Source organism: Pristiophorus japonicus, chromosome 8 (genome assembly GCF_044704955.1).
Source record: "Pristiophorus japonicus isolate sPriJap1 chromosome 8, sPriJap1.hap1, whole genome shotgun sequence".
Classification (NCBI taxonomy): Eukaryota; Metazoa; Chordata; class Chondrichthyes; family Pristiophoridae; genus Pristiophorus; species Pristiophorus japonicus.
In genome coordinates this window covers 1,250,147-1,274,150 of record NC_091984.1, presented here as the reverse complement: position 1 = coordinate 1,274,150, position 24,004 = coordinate 1,250,147, and the positions used below count along the sequence as shown (strand labels likewise).

At 43.2% G+C, this 24,004-nt stretch overlaps 1 protein-coding gene across 1 annotated transcript in view; it reads left to right on the top strand.

Moving 5' to 3' along the window:
- syde2 (synapse defective 1, Rho GTPase, homolog 2 (C. elegans)) overlaps positions 1 to 24,004 on the top strand; it is a 190,707-nt gene that overhangs the window by 149,142 nt on the left and 17,561 nt on the right. The window contains exons 5-6 of the mRNA XM_070886434.1: positions 7,214 to 7,395; positions 19,471 to 19,702. Coding sequence (XP_070742535.1) covers positions 7,214 to 7,395; positions 19,471 to 19,702 — 414 coding nt within the window. The remainder of the gene's footprint in view (positions 1 to 7,213; positions 7,396 to 19,470; positions 19,703 to 24,004) is intronic.

Here is a 24,004-nt window from a genome sequence, read left to right as displayed (position 1 = left end):
TCCCGGCGCTGAAAACAGTGCCAGGACCTCTGCCCATGTGCGCCAGAGTGTGCGCGCAAGTGCAGTAGCTCCTCACCCCTGAGGCTGTGTGGGAAGGGCCCGAAGCACGCCGGCCCTAGCCCTGGCCGAAGATCGGGACTCGGGACTCCCTCCCGTTCAGCTCCCTGCCCCCCCTCTTCCATTCAGCCTCCCTCCCATTCAGCCCCCCTGCCCCTCCCTCCCTCTCGTTCAGCCTCCCCCCCTCCCTCCCTCCCGTTCAGCTCCCTCCCTCCCAGCTCCTCCCTCCCTCCCGTTCAGCCCTTCCCCCTCATCATCCCCCTCCTCCTCTCCCTCCCTTCCCCCTCCTTTCCCCCATCCTCTTCCCTTCTTTCCCCCCTCCTCTCCCTCCTCCTCTCCCTCCCTCCCCTTCCTCCCTCCCTCCCCCACCTCCCCCCACCTCTCGCTGTCAAACAGAGAGATACTGACAGAGGCAGTGAGAGAGAGACACTGGGGAGGGTCCCATCCCAGCACTCTGTTGGAAGGCTCCCAGTGCTGCAGGAGGTGAGTAGAAACGTAATTTTTTAGTTATTGATTGATTTTTTAATTATTTTTTAAATTTTTAATTAAAAAATTTTTTTTTGATTGATTTATTGATTTATTTATCATTTATTATTGATGATGGCTCTTTATTTGTAAAAGTGAAGTGTTTAATGTTTATAAACCTCCCCCCCCGGCCAATCTCTCGTTCCCTACGCCTGATTTATAAGTGTAGGCAAGGTTTTTCTGAGTGTACAAAAATCTACACTTACTCCATTCTAAGTTAGTTTGGAGTAAACTTGCAAAACAGGCATAAGTGGCTGGACACGCCCCCTTTTGAAAAAAAAAATCTGTTCTAAAATGAAAACTATTCTAACTCACTAGAACTGCAACAAACTAAATGCCGAGAATTGCAATTTCTAAGATGCTCCATTCTAAACTAGTTGCTCAAAAAAAGAATAGGATTAACTCAGGCCGAAACTTGAGCCCTTTGTGTGTAGGGTGGTTCTAGAGAGACAAATAAACCAGGACATGAGTTGTGTTTAAAAACTCTGAAAAATGCATACCTGGAACTGGAGAAGATGCGGGTTGAAGATCCCAGTCACAAATGTGTGTTCATTGCTTTTGACCAGGCCAGATGCGACAGTTGGCTTCATTATTACCGGGCAAGGGATGAGAGATAAAAAATTGGCCAGGGTTGCCAATTCTGATCACTATTTATTGATTCCTCCTGGCAATGTATATGCGTAAATGTCGAAAGAAGATTGAACTGGGTGCTGATATGATCGAGTAGCTTTTTGGTACTTGTCTGCGTCCCCCTCAGTACGGGTTGCTGCCTGCAGAAGAGAGAGGAAAGTAACAAATCTTGTGCATCTGATCAATGATTTTGTGGGATAGAGGTTGAAGTGCACTGAAGAATTTTGCACTTTAAATTGTCTTGTGGCATAAATTCTATTAATAGAATGAACTTTGACGGATTGGCTTGTAGTTGCATACAAGATCGGCATCTAGTTACTGTACTGCAAACAACAGGACGATTGTTCATCCAGTCGCTTGCATTACGGCCTCATGCAAGCATGTGTCAGTCTGTCCTTGTGTTCTAAACATTGCTGGACAGATTCTGTACAGGTTCACAGTCAAGAACTTTTGCACCATATGCAACAATAACTTCTGGAAACCTACTTATGGGTTTTTATTTTTATCTTCTTGCCAGTTCCCCCTCGCCCGCCCACCCCTCCTCCCCTGGTTTGTGCACTATAATGTCGTGCCCAAGTGGCCACTATTTATGTGGCAACATTCACGGTGCGTTGTGGCAGAATGTTTGATCGCTTACAGCTGGGCCCAATCCTGACCTTGCCTGATGTCCACACATCCCGCAGGTACTTCTAGTTGGAGATCAGGAGTGGGAACTTAGTCAATTTCCCCTACTTAATCCAGGAGAGCTGAGAGCCATTGTGCCCTTATCATAGTCCTGGCTTAGATAACAAACTGGGGAACAAATCTGGAACCTTTATATTTAGCATAAGTATATGTAACCTAAGGGGAAAATTGCATTTATATAGTTCTTCACATCGTAAACTACTTTTGTAGTGCAATTATTATTGTTATTAGTTATTACTATTGTTATTAGTACCAGTTAAATATTGGGAAAACCAAAACAATCATAAGAACATAAGAAATAGGAACAGGAGTAGGCCATACGGCTCCTCAAGCTTGCTCCGCCATTCAATAAGGTCATGGCTGATCTGATCATGGACTCAGCTCCACTTCCCCGCCTGCTCCCCATAACCTCTTATCACTTTATCGTTTAAGAAACTGCCTTATTTCTGACTTAAATTTATTCAATGTCCCAGCTTCCACAGCTCTTTGAGGCAACTAATTCCACAGATTTACAATCCTCTGAGAGAAGAAACGTCTCCTCATCTGTGTTTTAAATGGGCGGCCCCTTATTCTAATATCATGCCCTCTAGTTCTAGTCTCCCCCATCAGTGGAAACATCCTCTCTGCATCCACCTTGTCAAGCTCCCTCATAATCTTATATGTTTCGATAAGATCACCCCTCATTCTTCTGAACTCCAATGAGTAGAGGCCCAACCTACTCGACCTTTCCTCATAAGTCAACCTCCTCATCTCCAGAATCAACCTAGTGAACCTTCTCTGAACTGCCTCCAAAGCAAATATATCCTTTCGTAAATATGGAAACCAAAACTGCACGCAGTATTCCAGGTGTGGCCTCACCAATACCCTGTATAGCTGTAGCAAGACGTCCCTGCTTTTATACTCCATCCCCTTTGCAATAAAGGCCAAGATACCATTGGCTTTCCTGATTACTTGCTGTACCTGCATACTATCCTTTTGTGTTTCATGCACAAATACCCCCAGGTCCCACTGTACTGCGGCACTTTGCAATCTTTCTCCATTTAAATAATAACTTGCTCTTTGATTTTTTTCTGCCAAAGTGCATGACCTCACACTTTCCAACATTATACTCCATCTGCCAAAATTTTTGCCCACTCACTTAGCCTATGTCCTTTTGCAGATTTTTTGTGTCCTCCTCACACATTGCTTTTCCTCCCATCTTTGACCCCCACCACAAACTCCGTACCCTTGCCACCGATTCCATCGGCCTCCCCAGCTATTGTCTCACACTGAACCTCGGCATCCTATTCAATCCTGAACTGAGCTTGTAAACCCAGATCCTTGCCCTACCATTGGCATTCAGGCCTTCAGCAGTCTCGACACCAGGCTCTGGAATGTCCTCCCTAAACCCCTCCTTAAAACCCACCTCTTTGACCAAACTTTTGGTCACTCCTAATATCTCCTCTGGCTCAGCAGCCATCTTTGTCTGTTGCACATCTGTGACGTGCTACCTGAAAGTAACTATATAAATACAAGTTATGAGTTGAAACAAACATGATATTCTGATTTGAACTCTAGATTTAACATTTCAAAAATATCTATGATGTCGAATACTCGTAACTAGCTTTAAATATTGGCAGTCTCGTGTAATTTCTTCCTCAACCTGTTTTTTGCTCTGGGTGCGTCTAAAGTTTTGGAGCTTTTTGCAATTGATATTCTCTCTACCCAGCTTGGTTCAGTACTTATTGGAGTCGCTACCTATTGATAGATTAAGATATTTTATGATACTCATTTAAAAAAAAAAATGTAATATTTCTTAAGGGCAGTTAGAAACATAGAAAATAGGTGCAGAAGTAGGCCATTCGGCCCTTCGAGCCTGCACCACCATTCAATAAGGTCATGGCTGATCATTCCCTCAGTACCACTTTCCTGCTTTCTCGCCATACCCTTGATCCCCTTAGCCAAAAGGGCCATATCTAACTCCTTCTTGAATATATCCAATGAACTGGCATCAACAACTCTCTGTGTCAGGGAATTCCATAAGTTAACAACTCTGAGTGAAGAAGTTTCTCCTCATCTCAGTCCTAAATGGCCTACCCCTTATCCTAAGACTATGTACCCTGGTTCTGGACTTCCCCAACATCGGGAACATTCTTCCTGCATCTAACCTGTCCAGTCCCGTCAGAATCTTATACCTTTCTATGAGATCCCCTCTAAACTTCTAAACTCCAGTGAATAAAGGCCCAGTTGATCCAGTCTCTCCTCATATGAGAGTCCAGCCATCCCTGGAATCAGTCTGGTGAACCTTCGCTGCACTCCCTCAATAGCAAGAACGTCCTTCCTCAGATTAGGAGACCAAAACTGTACACAATATTCCAGGTGAGGCCTCACTAAGGCCCTGTACAATTGCAGTAAGACCTCCCTGCTCCTACACTCAAATCCCCTAGCTATGAAGGCCAACATGCCATTTGCCTTCTTCACTGCCTGCTGTACCTGCATGCCAACTTTCAGTGACTGATGAACCATGACACCCAGGTCTCGTTGCACCTCCTCTTTTCCTAGTCTGCCGCCATTCAGATAAAATTTTGCCTTCGTGTTTTTGCCCCCAAAATGGATAACCTCACATTTATCCACATTATACTGTATCTGCCATGCATTTGCCCACTCACCTAACCTGTCCAAGTCACCCTGCAGCCTCTTAGCATCCTCCTCACAGCTCACACCACCACCCAGTTTAGTGTCATCCGCAAACTTGGAGATATTACACTCAATTCCTTCATCTAAATCGTTACTGTATATTGTAAAGAGCTGGGGTCCCAGCACTGAGCGCTGCGGCACTCCACTAGTCACTGCCTGCCATTCTGAAAAGGACCCGTTTATCCCGACTCTCTGCTTCCTGTCTGCCAACCAGTTCTCTATCTACGTCAGTACATTACTCCAATACCATGCACTTTGATTTTGCACACCAATCTCTTGTGCGGGACCTTGTCAAAAGCCTTTTGAAAGTCCAAATACACCACATCCACTGGTTCTCCCTTGTCCACTCTGCTAGTTACATCCTCAAAAAATTCCAGAAGATTCGTCAAGCTTGATTTCCCTTTCATAAATCCATGCTGACTTGGTCCGATCCTGTCACTGCTTTCCAAATGCACTGCTATTTCATCCTTAATGATTGATTACAACATTTTCCTCACTACCGATATCAGGCTAACTTACCCGTTTTCTCTCTCACTCCTTTTTTAAAAAGTGGTGTTACATTAGCCAACCTCTAGTCCATAGGAACTGATCCAGAGTCGATAGACTGTTGGAAAATTATCACCAATGCATCCACTCTTTCTAGGGCCACTTCCTTAAGTACTCTGGGATGCAGACTATCAGGCCCCGGGGATTTATCGGCCTTCAATCCCATTAATTGCCCTAACACAATTTTCCGCCTAATAAGATATCCTTCAGTTCCTCCTTCTCACTAGACCTACTGTCCCTTAGTACAATCGGAAGGTTATTTGTGTCTTCCTTTGTGAAGACAGAACCAAAGTATTTGTTCAATTGGTCTGCCATTTCTTTATTCCCCGTTATAAATTCACCTGAATCCGACTGCAAGGGACCTACGTTTGTCTTCACTAATCTTTTTCTCTTCACATATTTATAGAAGCTTTTGCAGTCAGTTTTTATGTTCCCTGCAAGCTTCCTCTCGTACTCTATTTTCTCCCTCTTAATTAAACCCTTAGTCTTCCTCTGTTGAATTCTAAATTTCTCCCAGTCCTCAGATTTGTTGCTTTTTCTAGCCAATTTATATGCCTCTTCCTCGGCTTTAACACTGTCCTTAATTTCCCTTGTTAGCCACGGTTGAACCATCTTCCCTGTTTTATTTTTACTCCAGACAGGGATGTACAATTGCTGAAGTTCATCCATGTGATCTTTAAATGTTTGCCATTGCTTATCCACCATCAACTCTTTAAGTATCCTTTGCCAGTCTATTCTAGCCAATTCACGCCTCATACCGTCGAAGTTACCTTTCCTTAAGTTCAGAACCCTAGTTTCTGAATTAACTGTGTCACTCTCCATCTTAATAAAGAATTCTACCATATTATGGTCACTCTTCCCCAAGGGGCCTCGCACAACAAGATTGCTAATTAGTCCCTTTTCATTACACATCACCCAGTCCAGGATAGCCAGCTCTGAAGTTGGTTCCTCGACATATCGGTCACGAAAACCATTCCTAATACACTCCAGGAAATCCGCCTCCACCGCATTGCTACCAGTTTGGTTAGCCCAATCAATATGTAGATTAAAGTCGCCCATGATAACTGCTGTACTTTTATTGCACACATCCCTTATTTCTTGTTTGATGCTGTCCCCAATCTCACTACTACTGTTTGGTGGTCTGTACACAACTCCCACTAGCGTTTTCTGCCCTTTGGTATTCCGCAGCTCCACCCATACCGATTCCTCATCATCCAGGCTAATGTCCCTCCTTACTATTGCATTAATTTCCTTTTTTAACCAGCGACGCCACCCCGCCTCCTTTTCCTTTCTGTCTATCCTTCCTAAATGCTGAATACCCTTGGATGTTGAGTTCCCAGCCTTGGTCACCCTGGAGCCATGTCTCTGTGATGCCAATGACATCATACCCGTTAACTATTATCTGCGCAGTTAATTCGTCCACCTTATTCCGAATACTCCTCGCATTGAGACACAGAGCCTTCAGGCTTGTCTTTCTAACACACTTTGCCCCTTTAGAATTTTGTTGTAATGTGGCCCTTTTTTGTTTTTTGCCTTGGGTTTCTCTGCCCTCCACTTTTACTATTCTCCTTTCTATCTTTTGCTTCTGATTCCATTTTATTTCCCTCTGTCTCCCTGCATAGGTTCACATCCCCCTGCCATATTAGTTTAATTCCTCCCCAACAGCACTAGCAAACACTTCCCCTAGGACATTGATTCCGATCCTGCCCAGGTGCAGACCGTCCAGTTTGTACTGGTCCCACCTCCCCCAGAACCGGTTCCAATGCCTCAGAAATTTGAATCCCTCCCTTCTGCACCACTGCTCAAGCCACATATTCATCTGAGCTATCCTGTGATTCCTACTCTGACTAGCACGTGGCACTGACTAGTTGTTTTTTTTAAGCTGTTGATGAAATTTTGCTCCGTGTTTGGCATGAAAATTGCACATACTATCATTTTGTACGTCCCTCCTCTTTGTACACACAGTCACCGGTTAACTTCTTCCTGCACTACACTCGTGAAGGAATTCTAGAAAGCTGTTTGTCATTCCTAAATGTTTTAAACAAACATGTACACGACAGGTGGCCTCATTCGTTCTTTCTTTCAACACGTACAGGTGTTCTCAAGGATTACTTGAGGGAACTGCCATCTCCTTTGATAACAAAGCAGCTGTATGAAGCTGTTTTGGATACCATGGCTAAGCAACCCCTCAAGATTACCTCGTCTGGATGTGAAAATGACCTCAGTGACTCTGAATACACAGTTGGTCTCTTGGACTGTCTGCCTGAAGTGGAGAAGGTAAGGACGAAGAGTCTGTCTGAACAAACTTCTGTTACTAATTTAACATTTTTGTCTGACATACAATATTTATGGAATTGATTGAGGTTTGGAGCAACAAGAAGGAATATACAAGTATTGTGGGACCAATTACAGTATATTCCTGTCCCTTCTAGTCTAATGTCACATAAGCATACAATCAGACATGTACCCTTTTTTCACTTTTCTGTCCGTAAATAAGTAATGAGATCGCCACTAAGCTGCAAAATATTACTCTGAACATGAATTGGCTAATTCATAATTTTAATCTTTGAGGATAACTACACCGATATGCACACAAACTGTGGAATAATTTGGGTAAAATAGACTGTTTATAAGAAGTATTCAATAAAGCTTACAGACATAACAAATTTACTAATGAAACTTAGTGATCCTGTGTTCCCAGTGTTGCTTGAAGAAATGGCTGCCAGTCTCGCCATCATTTTTCCATATGTGCTCCCTTTGAGTGCAAGTCAATATTGAAATGATACTGTGGTTAGACGATAGTTGAATATTGTTGAATACTAACTATTGAGGTGTTAATGACTAGCCCGTTTAGATGTAATATTTGCAAAGATGAGGGCCAAACCATCAAAGTAAGTGTGCGTGGAAGCAAAACTGCATTTCAATAAAAATTGTGTTTTCTGTAACCTGTTTAGTGTTCGAAAATCCTGCATGTAAAACCTTTGGGCTATACACCTATATTGGTTTCTAAACTGAAACAAATGCTCTAAGAATATTTGGCAACAAACCTTTAAATAAAACGCCACCCAAAGGTTGAAAATTTTTAAAGGAAATAATGAACTGATTTGGGATTGTTAACTTCATCTAAGGTCTTACATTTAGTTATAAAAGCGGGGCAGATGATTCAGATAATATGCAGTTCTATTGTGCTTTCAACTGAAGGCTTGGCTGATGGCTGGATTCCAAGACTACAATCGAATAAAAGTTAAATGTCAAAACATTGTGTGGTTTAGTAGCATTCGACTATGTATGTTGCCACATAAATTGATAAGCGAATCTCAAAAGGTTCTGTGCAGACTCACTGGTGATGAACGGCAACGTGAAGAGTGAATGAATATTTAACCCTTTGATCTCATGACACCATAAGTTCTATAAAATGTTGAAGTGAACCACAGCTGGTAATAATGCCCATTGTAAATCTGATAATTCTTGGACAGTATCTCTCTAATGACATCTGAGAACTGTGCCACCAACCAAGCAGCATCCTAGTGAATCTATTTGAAGAATCTACTACATCCTCTCTCTTGCCTCAACATCTTGCATATAGTCTGGATCCCAGAACATAAGAAATAGGAGCAGGAGTAGGCCATTTGGCCCCTCGAGCCTGCTCCGCCATTCAATAAGATCATGGCTGATCTGGTCATAGACTCAGCTCCACTTCCCCGCCCACTCCCCATAACCCTTTATTCCATAATCACTCAAAAATCTGTCTATCTCCGCCTTAAATATATTCAATGACCCAGCCTCCACAGCTCACTGGGGAAGAGAATTCCACAGATTTACAACCTCTGAGAGAAGAAATTTCTCCTCATCTCAGTTTTTAAAAAGCGGCCCCTTATTCCAAGGCTATGTCCCCTAGTTTTAGTTTCCCCTATGAGTGGAAATATCCTCTCTGCATCCACCTTGTCGAGCCCCCTCATTATCTTATATGTTTCGATAAGATCACCTCTCATTCTTCTGAATTCCAATGTGTATAGGCTCAACCTATCTTCATAAGTCAACCCCTTCATCTCTGGAATCAACCTAGTGAACCTTCTCTGAACAGCCTCCAATGCAAGTATATCCTTCGTTAAATATGGAGACCCAAACTGTACGCAGTGCTCCAGGTGTGGCCTCACCAATACCCTGTACAGTTTAGCAGGACTTCTCTGCTTTTATACTCTATGCCCCTTGCAATAAAGGCCAACATTCCATTTGCCTTTCTGATTACTTGCTGTGCCTGCAAACTAACGTTTTCAATTTTTCTCCATTTAAATTATAATTTTCTTTTCTATTATTTCTGCCAAAGTGGATAACCTCACATTTTCCCACATTATACTCCATCTGCCAAATTTTTGCCCACTCACTTAGCCTGTCTATATACCTTTGCAGATTTTTTGTGTCCCCACAATTTGCTTTCCCACCCATCTTTGTAACATCAGCAAACTTAGCTACATTACACTTGGTCCCTTCATCCAAGTCATTAATATAGTACACTGAGAAGTGTAGAGGAACAAAGGGGCCTTGGAGTGCATGTCCACAGATCCCTGAAGGTAGCCGGCCAGGTAGACAAGGTGGTTGAGAAGGCATATGGAATACTTGCCTTTATTAGCAGGGAGGTTATGCTTGAACTGTACAAAACACTAGTTAGGCCACAGCTCGAGTACTGCATGCAGTTCTGGTCACCACATTACAGGAAGGACGTGAGTGCACTAGAGAGGGTACAGAGGAGATTTATGAGGATGTTGCCTGGACTGGAAAATTTTAGCTATGAGGAAAGATTGGATAGGCTGGGTCTTTTTTCTTTGCAACAGAGGAGGCTGAGGGGAGACCTTATTGAGGTGTATAAAATGATGAGGGGTCCAGCTAGAGTGTATAGGAAAGACCTATTTCCCTTAGCAGAGGGGTCAATAACCAGGGGGCACAGATTTAAAGTAATTGGTAGAAGGTTTAGAGGGGATTTGAGGGGAAATGTCTTCACCTAGAGGGTTGTAGGGGTCTGGAACTCACTGCTTGAAAGAGTGTTCGAGGCAGAAACCGTACCACGTTTAAAAAGTACTTGGATGTGCACTTGAAGGGCCCAAGTTTCGGGCCGCGCCTAGAACGGCGCAGCCCTGACCTGGATGCCCGTTTTTCCTGCCACAAAATGCGCCTAAAAAAAAACTTCCAGATTCTCCGGCTCCCTGCAGGTCCTCTGGCCGTCAGCGCGGCGCATCACGAGCTGTGAGGTCGGAGCTAGGTCCCTGCGCTGAAAGCAGTGCCGACACCTCTGCACATGCGCGCCACAGTGGGCACGCATGTGCAGTAGCTCCAGGCGCCCAAAACTGTGTGGGAGGGGCCCAAAGCACGCAGCCCATAGCCCTGGCCGAATGGCCTCACTGGGGCTGCGTGGATAAGGCTCCTCCCACGGCCAGCTCCTGCTTCCTCCAGACCCGACTCGACTCCCGCTTCCTGCCCCCCCCCAGACTGGACCTGACCTGACTCCCCGGACTGGACCCGACCCGCGCACCCCCCCCCCCCCCCCCCCCCCCGAACCGAACCGACCTCCCTTCCCACCCCCCCCCCCAACCCGTGCTCCCGACCCCCCACCCGGACCCGACCCAACCTGATCTTCCTCCCCCCGACACGAACCGATCCGAACCGACCTCCCCCCGACCCGACCCGTGCTCCCGACCCCCGGACCGGCCCCGACCCGTGCTCCCGACCCGGACCCGACCTGACCCAACGCCACCTACCATGTAAATCTGGTGCTGGGGATGGGCCCTGTCCGAAGTCTTGGGCCCGGCTGCTGGGCCCGGACCTTCAGCCTCCCCCTCCCCTCACTGTCAGAAACACAGACACTGACAGACAGAGAGTGAGAGACACACAGAGATAGAGAGAGAGAGACACTAATAGAGACACACTGTGGGGCGGGGGGGGGGAATCCCAGCATGCTGTTGGAGGGCTCCCGGTGCTGCAGTCGGTAAGTAGAAAATGTTTTATTTATTGATTTAAAAAAAAAATTATTTCTTATTAATTTTTTTTGATTGATTTATTGGTTGATTTATTGATGTTTTTATCATTTATTATTGATGATGGCTCTTTATTTGTAAAACTGAAGTGTTTAATGTTTGTAAACTTCCCTTTAACCCCCCCCCCCCATTCCCTACGCCTGATTTGTAACCTACGCCTGATTTTCTAAAGTGTAGACAAGGTTTTTTCGAGCGTACAAAAATCTTCACTTACTCCATTCTAAGTTAGTTTGGAGTAAGTTTTCACTGCCGAAACTTTGAAAACAGGCGTAAGTGGCCGGACATGCCCCCTTTTGAAAAAGAAATTCTGTTCCAAAATGAAACTGTTCTAACTGACTAGAACTGGAGCAAACTAAATGCCGAGAATTTGAATTTCTAATATACTCCATTCTACACCAGTTGCTCCAAAAAATCAGGAACAACTGAGGCCAAAACTTGGGCCCGAAGTGCCGTAACCTACAGGGCTATGGAACTCATACATGTTTAAATGCTCAGTCACTCTGTCCCTGATGATAGATTCCATTGAATTCTCCATAACTGATGTTAACCTGACAGGTCTGTATTTTCTAGTTTTCTCCCTCCCACCTCATAAATAAAAGAGTGACATTTGAAATTTTCCAATCCAAAGGCAAAATTCCTGAATTTAGAGAACTTTGGAAAATTATGATTAACACATCTGCAATTTCCCCACCTGTTTCTTCCACCTTAGGGTGGAAACCATCATGTCTTCGAGATTTGTCTGTATTAAAATCCCATTATTCTCACTATTAACATTGTTTTACTTATCCAACAAGTTCCTCACCATGAGCTATTTTTAGGCTCCTTTGTATCATTGATAATTTGTCTTCATCCTCCAGTGAAAACTGAGTCAAAGTATTCATTGAACAAGTTTGTCATTTCTTTTTTATCCATTATATTATCATCTGCATCAATCTTTAATCGGCGCACATTTAGCCATTTCCAAATTTCTTTCTCTTAATATAATTCTAAAAATAGAATTGATATCTTTTGCATGTTTTTGTTCCTACTCCCTTTTTACAACTCATTACTTTCTTTGTATCTTATTTTGCTTTTGTTTTGTTTTGTTTTTTATAGCTGTCTCAAGTCTGCTGGATTTCTATTTTTGCTTGCATGTGCAAGCCTTTTAGCTTAATACTGCCTCTTACCTTGTTTGTTGACTGTTGTAACTTAAAATTGGACAGGTGGAGCTTTTTGCCTTTTACGGGTATGTATTGATTTTGTATTGCACCAAAAACGTCCTTGAAAGCTTCCCACTGTCTGTATCCTTTTGCAGATTTTTTGTGTCCTCCTCACAATTTGCTTTCCCACCCATCTTTGTATCATCAGCAATCTTGGCTACATTACACTCGGTCCCTTCATATAGATTGTAAATAGTTGAGGACCCAGCATCGATCCCTGCGTCACCCCACTAGTCACTGTTTGCCAACCAGAAAATGACCCATTTATCCCGACTCTCTGTTTTCTGATTGTTAGCCATTGCTGTTAGAATTGCACATACTACTGAAACTGTGGTCTTAGAGTTTTATATAGATTCACCATTATGTCTTGAACATTACATTCTATCCCTCTTGCCATAAAGCCCAATATTCCATTTGCCTTTTCAATGGTCTTATCCACTTGAGGTACAATTTCTATTACCTTCTGAACCCCAAATCATTCTGTTCTTCCACATCACCGAACCTTCCCCCATTCAAAGTACAGGTACAACATCTGAAATCCGGTTGTTGAGTTTTGCCGGATTTCGGACAAGAAAATCAATCGATTGAAATCCGGAATCCTCGGGACCAAATCCGTGGCAGATTTCCGGTTTTGCCGGATTTCGGACCTCACCGCCCACCGTTCCTCCGCTCCTCGCCGCTCATTGATGGCATTGCGTTTTTTACCGCATCTTGCCATCTTGACCACCTCAAAAATGTCTGGTTTTTGGACAATTACAGTTTTCAGAATTCCGGATTCGGGACATTGTACCTGTATAATTATTTTTTTAAATCAAAATATGCTATCTTGTATTTACTGCCACTATTGTCCCCTTTCCACAATCTTACCAATATCTTCTTGCAGCTTCCTTTGGTCTTGAAACATTATTTACCGGCCCTGAAATCCCGCTGCACTGCTTCCCGCGGGCACCCGACAGTAAATGGTAAAACAGATGCGCACCTACCTGTTCCTGCTGCGCCCACCAGCAATCCCGGTCCTGAGGCCTCCTCACCCGGCACATCGCAGCGCGTGCACGTCGGGACATTCATATACTGGAGCTGGAGTCACATGGCACTGGGCAGCCAATCCAGGTACAGTATTTTCTCAGTCATAATCATGGGAACTCCGTAAGTAGAAGTTCTCATTATTATGATTGAGAAACACCCCTCCTCCCCAAACACCAAAACACAAAATAAAAATTGAAAAAATACATCACATATTTAAGATTAATCTAAATTAAAGTTAATAAATGTCTTAGAAAAAATATATATTTTTCCAATTTTTTTGGAAGTTTTTTAAATTATGGTTTAAAATAAACTTTCTTAGTGGGCAGGGTTTTTAACGTTAAAATGTGCTTTTAAAATTTTATTTTTATCTGTTTTTGCATGTTTTAAAACTCTTACATTAGTAAAAGTAGGCTATGCGCTTGCTTTTACTAGGCACAAGAGTTTTCAGGACATTTGAACATAAGAACATAAGAAATAGGAGCAGGAGTAGGCCACACAGCCCCTCGAGCCTGCTCCGCCATTTAATACGATCACGGCTGATCCGATCACGGAATCAGGTCCACTTCCCCGCCCGCTCCCCATAACCCCTTATTCCCTTATCGGTTAAGAAACTGTCTATCTCTGTCTTAAATTCATTCAGTGACCCAGCTTCCACAGCTCTCTGAGGCAGCGAATTCCACTGATTTACAACCCTCTGAAAGAAGAAATTCCTCCTCATCTCAGTTTTAAATGAGCGGCCCCTTATTAAACATAGAAACATAGAAAATAAGTGCAGGAGTAGGCCATTCGGCCCTTCGAGCCTGCACCGCCATTCAATAAGATCATGGCTGATCATTCACCTCAGTACTCCTTTCCTGCTTTCTCTCCATACCCCTTGATCCCTTTAGCCGTAAGGGCCATATCTAACTCCCTCTTGAATATATCTAACAAACTGGCCTCACCAACTCTCTGCAGTCGAGAATTCCACAGGTTAACAACTCTCTGAGTGAAGAAGTTTCTCCTCATCTCGGTCCTAAATGGCTTACCCCTTATCCTTAGACTGTGACCCCTGGTTCTGGACTTCCCCAACATCGGGAACATTCTTCCTGCATCTAACCTGTCCAGTCCAGTCAGAATTTTATATGTTTCTATGAGCTCCCCTCTCATTCTTCTAAACTCCAATGTATAAAGGCCCAGTCGATCCAGTCTCTCCTCATATGTCAGTCCTGCCATCCCGGGAATCAGTCTGATGAACCTTCGCTGCACTCCCTCAATAGCAAGAACGTCCTTCCTCAGATTAGGAGACCAAAACTGAACACAACATTCCAGGTGAGGTCTCACCAAGGCCCTGTACAACTGCAGTAAGACCTCCCTGCTCCTATACTCAAATCCCCTAGCTATGAAGGCCAGCATTCCATTTGCCGCCTTCACCGCCTGCTGTACCTGCATGCCAACTTTCAGTGACTGATGAACCATGACACCCAGGTCTCGTTGCACCTACCCTTTTCCTAACCTGCCGCCATTCAGATAACATTCTGCCTTATTCTAAGATTATGCGCCCTAGTTCTAGTCTCCCCTATCAGTGGAAACATCCTCTCTGCATCCACCTTGTCAAGCCTCCTCATAATCTTTTACGTTTTGATAAGATCACCTCTCATTTCTTTGGAATTCCAATTTGCTGGGCAAGAGATGGGTAAATACCGCTATCTTGCCCTTGCAAATGTCCTGGCTGTGGGGATACGGAGGATTTATCAAGCCAGAGCTTGACAGATCGGAAAAGCCAGTGTTCAGCGCATGTGCATTGTGCGCTGAAAATTGGCTTTTGCGATGCCTTCCCGGGTCCATGTACACGCCGTACGGACCAGGGGAAGCCGCGATTTCAGAGCCACTATGTCTCCTGTTTTAGTGTAGTTTGAAAATTTAGATGCATTTTCCTCTAGCCCTATATCCATTCATTCATATACACAGTGAACAAAAACAGTCCCAGAACAAAACTCGCTTTCAACCCTCTGAGAAACTGCCCTTAATTCCCATTCTCTGTTTCCTCCATCCATCCATTCAATCCAATTCCCCATATTCCATACCCATTTATCTTCTCAGTGGTCTCCAGTCTCGTTGGACTTGGAAGTCCATGTACACCACATTGACTACATGTGCCCCATTCACCATAGCCGTGACCTCCTCAAACATCTCTCAGCAGGATCAGATGAAGAGTGCAAACGTTGTCCGAAGGAAAATTCATTCTACCAATTGCACCTAATTTACATTTCCACTTAAATAGTTATAAAGCAGACGTGGTAAGCTTGATGAGTAAGTCCTTGCTTTATAAAACTTGGACCATGTACGTATGATTAATGATTTCACTTTGGAATAGAATGTTGTAGCTCATTATGAATATCCTCCACAAAGCTCAATTATTATAAAGAGCTAAAAGATATTTTTCCAAATGGGAAGAAATTGGTATGAATGCGGTGCTATAGCCTTCAAGAAGTAGAATAGAATAGTACAGTACAAGAAGAATTTAAATCTAGCCTCTGCTGTGGCACTGAACCGGTCCTAAACAAGGTCACAAATGACACCTACTGTGACTTTGACCATTATGTGCTATCCCTCCTCGTCCTTGTCGGCCTCGCTGCAGTCTTTGATGTGGTTGACCACACTATCTTTCTCCAGTGCCTCTCCTCTGTTGTCAAGCTCAGTGAGACTGCTCATCCTTGGTTCCACCCTTAACTATCCAATCGTAGCCAGAGCATCTTAAGTTGGCTTCCCTTCACGCCCTTCACCGTTCCCTCTGGCATCCCTAAAGAAAATATTCTTGCACCCGTCCTCTTCTGATCTACATTCTACTCCTTGGTGACATCATTCGAAAGTATGGACTCAGCTTCCACATGTACACTGACGGCACCCAGCTCTAGCTCGCTACCACCTTGTTTGACTATTCCACTGCCTCTGTGTTGTCGGACTGCTTGTCTGACATCCAGTTCTGGATGAGTTACAATTTCCTCAAGTTAAACATTGCGAAGTCTGAAGCTGTCATTTTTGGCCCCTGCCACAATTTCCATAACCTCGCCACAGATTCCAACACCAGGCCCCACCCCTGTCATGGCCATTGTTTCAAGTTGATCCACACTGTTTGCAACCTCTGTGTCCTATTTTAGCCAGAGCTGAGCTTCTGTCCCCATATCCTCTCCATTACATTGACCATCTACTTCCACCTCCATAATGTTGCCTGCCACTGCCCCTGCCTCAGCTCATCTGCTTAAACCTTCATCCACGCAATGTCACCTCCAGACTCAAACCTGACTGTTCCAGTGCTCTGCTGGACTTTCTCCACCCTCTGTAACCTTCAGTTCATCCAAAACTCTGCTACCTGTATCCTATCGCACAAGTCTTGTTCATCCATCTTCCCTATCCATGCTGAACTACATTGGCTCCCGGTCCCCCAATGCTTGCAATTTAAAATTCTCATCCTTGTATTTAGCCCCTCCCTATCTCTGTCGCCTCCTCCAGTCATACACCCACCCATCCACTCCACCACCCCCCATGAACTCTGCATTCCCCCGATTCTGGTTTCTTGTGCATTCACCCTCTCTGCGCCCATCGTTGGCAGCTGTGCCTTCAGTTGTCTGGCCCCTCTGCTCTGGAAATCCTTCGCTAAACCTCTCCATCTTCCTCTCATCCTTAAAACCCACCTCTTTGATCATGCTTTTTGTCACCACTCCTAATATCCCCCTTGGCTTGATGTCCATTTTTGCCTGATTACATTTCCGTGAAGCATAGGGATGTTTTTCTACGTTAAAGATAATATACAAGTTGTTGATATAAATCAGCTTTGTATGATGTCAATTACAGAGATTTATTTTTGAAGAGGTTACACAGTATTTGCAATTTTAAAAGTTTTGAAAAATTCTTGTTACGGTCCTAAAAATCTGTACTGAGAGGGGAAAACATTTTCAATCTGGAGTACTTTCTCCTGCCCATCTCCAACAAAACGTAACATATTTATAATTTCTGCTAACGGAGGAGAAATTGCAAATTCTGGCAGTCATTGACCAGCAAGTGGCATTGAGTCTCTCAGCCAGTAAAGATCCCTTCTGTCCACCCATGTTGCAGATATGCTGTGAATATCTGGTGTTTTCTTGTCAGGATTGATATCTTTTCTGGTCACCAGTTTTAATGTTTAATTAACATGGAAATTTCAAACAAAAGTTTTGTCCTCTTTAAGGTGTATTTTCAGTTACTGTCATGGTTTAAATGTTTATTTTCCATTACATATAGTAGACTAATCCTAACAATATTTAACTGAGGCCCTGAAATAATGTACAACTATGTAACTTATTTGTAAAAATCCTTCATAGCTCTTCAGTTACAATGCGTTTGATTAGAATATTTTCATATGAATGATGGTTGAGGATTGATTGAAAACTGAAATGCATAATCATCATTTGCACGATTTCTTGAATAAAAGTCATTGTCATTTCAAAACTTAAAAGGAAGAAGGTTTGTATTCAGACAGAATCTCCTGTACTGAATAGCAATCCTGAGGTGTGAGCTTTTTAGTTTGCTGTTGGGGCTGTGCTGTGGTTGAATCCGGGAGGTCTGGACTGTATTTGCAGACCTTGCAGTGCCATCATGTCATGTTATTGATGTGTTTTTCACTGGTGCAGCTCAAACATTCTTATCACTGGTTTTGTTCCTTTGCATTCTTTGGATACCAGCAATAATCTGAAATTAAGTGAGATGACTTTCTAGGATGAAAGACTTGTTGGTATTTCAGTGCTGTAAGCAGCGTCTATTCGTGCTAGAATTTGAAACTCGGTCCTCTTTATACAATGAATTAAACTAGCTTAACATACAGTTGAACAATATTTTGTTTAATCCTGTTCACTAAAATTAGAAGTGCTTGAAATAAGTGCAGTCAGAGAGTGCCAATTCTCAGAAAGACTTCTATGTATTTGGACATACAGTTATAAAACTGGCTTTGAAAATCATAGAAAGAGGGTGTTTAATAATGGTTCTCTCTTTGTGAGAGATCACAGTGTCTTTTTATATTAGAAGCTGATTTGAGAGTCTTATAAAAGAAGTCTGTTGTAGGGCATTAAAGAGTTATTTCTGATGACTTCTGTCATGCAGCTGTGTTCCTTTCATACACATCTAATGTTATTTATCAAAGTGCATCTGAGTGAAATAAAGCAGATTCTGAAAACTTTATTTATTCTTACTGAAAAGGTTTTTCTATAACCACATAATGGGGATATTTTGTTTATTGTTTAACTTTATCGTTGCTAACTGGCTTGAAGATATTTTTGCAAAGTTTAAAAACAAACTGGGTTAAATAATTTAGCATTTCTGCTTGAAAAGATGTCCAGTTACAAGCAAGTTTTGTTTTGTGTATTGCTGGTTTTTAAATGCATTCACAAAATGATAAAGTGTATATTTCACAGCATTGAATTAGATTAATTGATCCAGATTTGGCATCGCCTGTAGTGCCTGTTTTATAGGCGCTGCGCGGATGCTTAAGGCTCCAAAAAGGTGGGCAAGAAGTGCGCGCACACCTCTGGCCAGAAGTGCGACGCCCGCCATATTAGGTGAGGACAATCGAGCCGCCCTTTATTTGCTCCTGAAGCAGATGTTGGGGTCTGCTTGAGTTCCAAGATTAGTTTGCCCTGAGGCAGCCTGTGCCATCGCGGGCTGCACTGGGGGAATCTGATCGCCTGCAACAAAGAAGGCATTAACTTAGCTAAATGAAGCCAGGAGGAGCTGGTGTGCTGCCGGCCCCCAATTGCCCATGCTCCAGGCCCCCGCAGATCCAGGCCTCCCATGACCCCTACCACTGGCCCTGTGCTGTCTCACCACCTTCCCATGACCTGACCTCGGGATCGACCGGCTCCATTACAATGAAGTCCGAAGGCCAATATTGGAGGCGCCTCAGACCTCATCATTCACACGTAGGAATTGATCCCTGCGTCCCCTACACGTCCGAATTTCTAGGCCATTATGCTTAACCACCAAGTTTACTCTGTTGCTTTCAAACTTTAAGCCGTAGTCCGTTAGTTGGTTTAGTGATTTCTGCTTTCTATCAATTGTACATTTCTCGCCCCATTTATTTTTTATCTTAGGCAACACTGAAGATGCTGCTGGATCACCTGAAACTTGTAGCTTCATACCATGAGGTGAATAAGATGACCTGTCAGAACTTGGCAGTATGTTTTGGGCCTGTACTTCTAAGCCAGCGCCAGGAGGCTTCCAATCATAGCAACAGGGTTTTTACAGACTCGGAGGAGTTGGCCAGTGCGCTGGACTTCAAGAAGCACATAGAAGTATTGCATTATCTACTTCAGCTGTGGCCAGGTGAGAGAAACTTGTCAATTTAAAAAAAAATGCATAACTGCAAGAAACTGACTTTTTATTGGCCCAGATATTGCGGTCAGCAGCGAAGGGACGGCGCTCGACATTGACCTCAAAATGCTGCCCACAAAGATTTAGTGGGCTCCAGAGCATCGAGTTTCCCACACCTAGTGACAAGCGAGTGCAGCATCAGCAGCAAATCTGGTTTCATTAAACGTTTTGTCCCTCTAACAGTTCCCTGCCCCTATCGAATCCCCTGCCTCCATCGAATCTATCTAGTAGAATCTACCTTGTCAAAATATTCCCAAATTCACCTGAAATAATTCACCTTTCTCCCAAACCTAAAGCACGTTGAAAAGAAATGGGCCAAATTGACCAAACCTTATCCCGAAAAGATTTTATTTCGGGACAAGTTACAAGGCTCCAGAGAGTGAATGGTAGCAAGGCAGAATCGTTCAGGAACAGGTTCAAAGATAAACTGATGTAACTTTCAATCTGGCGTCATCTATAGGGGATCTGTGGCATCCAGCAACAGTGACGTCATCAAAATCAGACTGAAGAATTCTCGCTGACTGCAAACCCGGAAGTAAAAGGCAGGGGTTATAATTCATTTTCTAATCATTTTACAGAAGCAAAATAAAGGTTGGGACATACAAATGGGATTAAGGTAGAAGCTGAAATATAAACAAACATTAAAAAGAAAAGAAACATTATTTTTTATTATTAAAAATCATCCAATTTTTAAATGTTATTGTGAGCTGACACCACTTCTTATTTGTTAAATTAGTTTTTCAGGACAGGGAGAGGTTGTTCAGCAGTAATTATGACTTAGTACGGCGTTAGAAACTCAGTTACACCTCATTCAACAAGGCTTATCATTTGCAATGGCTTTTACAGCAAGAATAGTGTGTAAAAAGTTGGAAGTTCGCATCAAATTCTGTGTTGATTGCATCTGTGAAGACTGCAACAGCGCACCCTGTGGAGGAGAAAATCATTCAATTTTTAAATGTTATTGTGAGCTAATAACACTCCTTATTTGTTAAATTAGTGGAGGAGAAGCGTATCACAGGCAGCAACTTGCGCGTTTAACTGTGCGTGTGTGGACACCAGAGGTTGCTGTCGGTTTTGCACAGTAAGATGGTGAGCGCTGACAGTTTCACTGTCATGACCAACTGCAAATTCTGGGCCAATAAGTTGCATATTGAAAAACATAAAAATAGCTGATCTATGTTGAGCCAGGGTACTATCTTCTGATCTATACCAGTACTGTACCTCAACACTGACTTTTGTTAATGGCCTATTATTGAATCTTATCCTATTAAAATGATACACAAAATCAACTCGTTAACTTTGGCATTTGTAGCAGAGGGCATTGTGCTGTGTGTTGGAAGATATTGGTAGAACCTTTTAACCAATAGCACAATCTTGTGTTTTTATTTAATTCTCTCCGATTTTCATCCCTTTTCCCCAAAGTCCTAGGCTGTTACTGGACTGCTGTTCCACAGGTAACTGGCATGCTCCAGTGCCTCATCCAAGTGACCATTCTTCATTATGGCCCAAAGATGTGTATAAGAACATAAGAAATAGGAGCAGGAGAAGACCATACGGCCCCTCGAGCCTGCTCTGCCATTTAATACGATCATGGCTAATCTGATCATGGACTCAGGTCTACTTCCCCGCCCGCTCCCCATAACCCCTTATCCCCTTATCGTTTCAGAAACTGTCTATTTCTATCTTAAATTTATTCAATGTCCCAACTTCTACAGCTCTCTGAGGCAGCGAATTCCACAGATTTACAACCCTCAGAGAAGAAATTTCTCCTCATCTCAGTTTTAAAATGGGTGGCCCCTTATTCTAAGATCATGCTCTCTAGTTCTAGTCTCCCCCATCAGTGGAAACATCCTCTCTGCATCCACCTTGTTTCGATAAGATCACCTCTCATTCTTCTGAATTCCAATGAGTGGAGGCCCAACCTACTCGACCTTTCCTCATGAGTCAACTCCCTCATGAGTCAACTTCCTCATCTCTGGAATCAACCTTGTGAATCTTCTTTGAACTGCCTCCAAAGCAAGCATATCCTTTCATAAATATGGAAAACAAAACTGCATGTAGTATTCCAGGTGTGGCCTCACCAATACCCTGTACAACTGAAGCAAGACTTCCCTGCTTTTATACTCCATCCTCTTTGCAATAAAGGCCAAGATTCCATTGGCCTTCCTGATCACTTGCTGTACCTGCATACTATCCTTTTGTGTTTCATGCGCAAGTACCTCCAGGTCCCGTTGTACTGAAGCACTTTGCAATCTTTCTCCATTTAAATAATAACTTGTTCTTTGATTTTTTTTCTGCCAAAGTGCATGACCTCACACTTTCCAACATTATACTCCACCTGCCAAATTTTCGCCCACTCACTTAGCCTGTCTATGTCCTTTTACAGATTTTGTGTGTCCTCCTCACACATTGCTTTTCCTCCCATCTTTGTATCGTCAGCAAACTTGGCTACGTTACACTCAGTCCTCCAAGTCGTTAATATAGATTGTAAATAGTTGGGGTTCCAGCACCGATCCCTGCGGCACCCCACTGGTTACTGGTTGCCACCCCGAGAATGACCCATTTATCCTGACTCTCTGTTTTCTGTTCGTTAGCCAATCCTCTATCCATGCTGATATATTACCTCCAACCCGGTGAACTTTTATCTTGTGCAGTATGATGTTGGCAGGTTGTTTGACTGTGGGGAGGATCATCGCAGTCAGGCCGGATTCTGCCTTCACCCAGAATGAGCAGGGAACCTGGCTGATTTTCCCTACCCTAGCCCTGGGATGCTGAGGTCAATTATTAGCAAGCCCACTGCCACCGCAGCTGAGATTAGTTAATTCCGTTTAGACCAGGAATCAAAACTGGTCTGTTTTGCTCAGTTACACACTGGCTTTACCAATTAAGCCATTAATGGAAGCTCAATTAAACTTTATTTAACAAATTCTAAATTGTAGCGAATATCTACTTTTAATCGATGGTTACAGTGGATTTTTAATTTTATTTCCTTCCGCCCCTCCAGCACTTTGTGCAACGTTGGTCCCCATCCCTGTAACCTTTGATCCCAGGCAGATACGCCAGCACACCTAGTGACAAGCGAGTGCAGCATCAGCAGCAAATCTGGTTTCATTAAATGTTTTGTCCCTCTAATAGTTCCCTGCCCCTATTGAATCCCCTGCCTCCCTTGAATCTATCTACTAGAATCTACCTTGTCAAAATATTCCCAAATTCACCTGAAATAATTCACCTTTCTCCCAAACCTAAAGCACACATTGAAAAGAAATGGGCCAAATTGACCAAACCTTATCCTGAGAAGATTTTATTTAGGGACAAGTTACAAAGCTCCAGAGAGTGAATAGTCGCAAGGCAGAATCGTTCAGGAACAGGTTCAAAGATAAACTGAGCCCCAGTAATAGCAAGCTGGTGTCTGTGAATATGTGACAGGATGTCTGCAGAACCAGCCAAAAAAGTCTCTTGATAATTACGTAGAATTTGCAGCACACACCATTCGGACCTACTGATCCATGCCTGTGTTTATGCTCCACACGATCCTCCTCCAACCCCTTTTCCTCTCATCCTATCTGCAATCTTGCAAGATCCAAATCGAACAATCATGAAAAAAGCTAGTTTTGGAAATCTCAGGGTAAATACAGAACTGGTACCAGAGCAGCTGACTTTAAACTTTGCTCTGAAGTCCTCTTGATTTTATTATGAAGAAACGTAGTTATCAGTTTAATATTTTGACTACAATAGGTGAATGAAGATTACTCTTACTATAATGTGCAGTATTTTTCACCTTTTCATTTTGTTTTACTGTTGACTAACTGCTGTCATGTCCAGGGCAAGTCCTGTCTCCCTTGGCCAAATAATTTTGTAAGTTTTCAACTCATGGATTGTGAAACTGAAACAAACATTCATATTATAGAAATAAAACCACTAAAATGTAGCTTTATTACTCTGCTGGTAATCCCAGTCTACGACAATAACAGCTGCCAATGTTCTTTCCAACATTCTCATCATTCTCTCTCTTCCGTCCCCATCCCCAGTTAATGAAGTCTAGAATATATAGATTGACAAAGTCACATCGCAAATGCTATCAGGTTAATTTTTGAAGTGTAGAAATGGATCAAATGTAGAAGTTCTGCCAAACAAAAACACTCGGCGGCACACCACGTTCAGGAGAGCACAAATCAGTGGTTTAGTCCGCGACACAGGTAATGGAGTATTCATTTGAGAACGCGGTGAGAAAAAGCTCTCCCTGCTTTTCTGAGC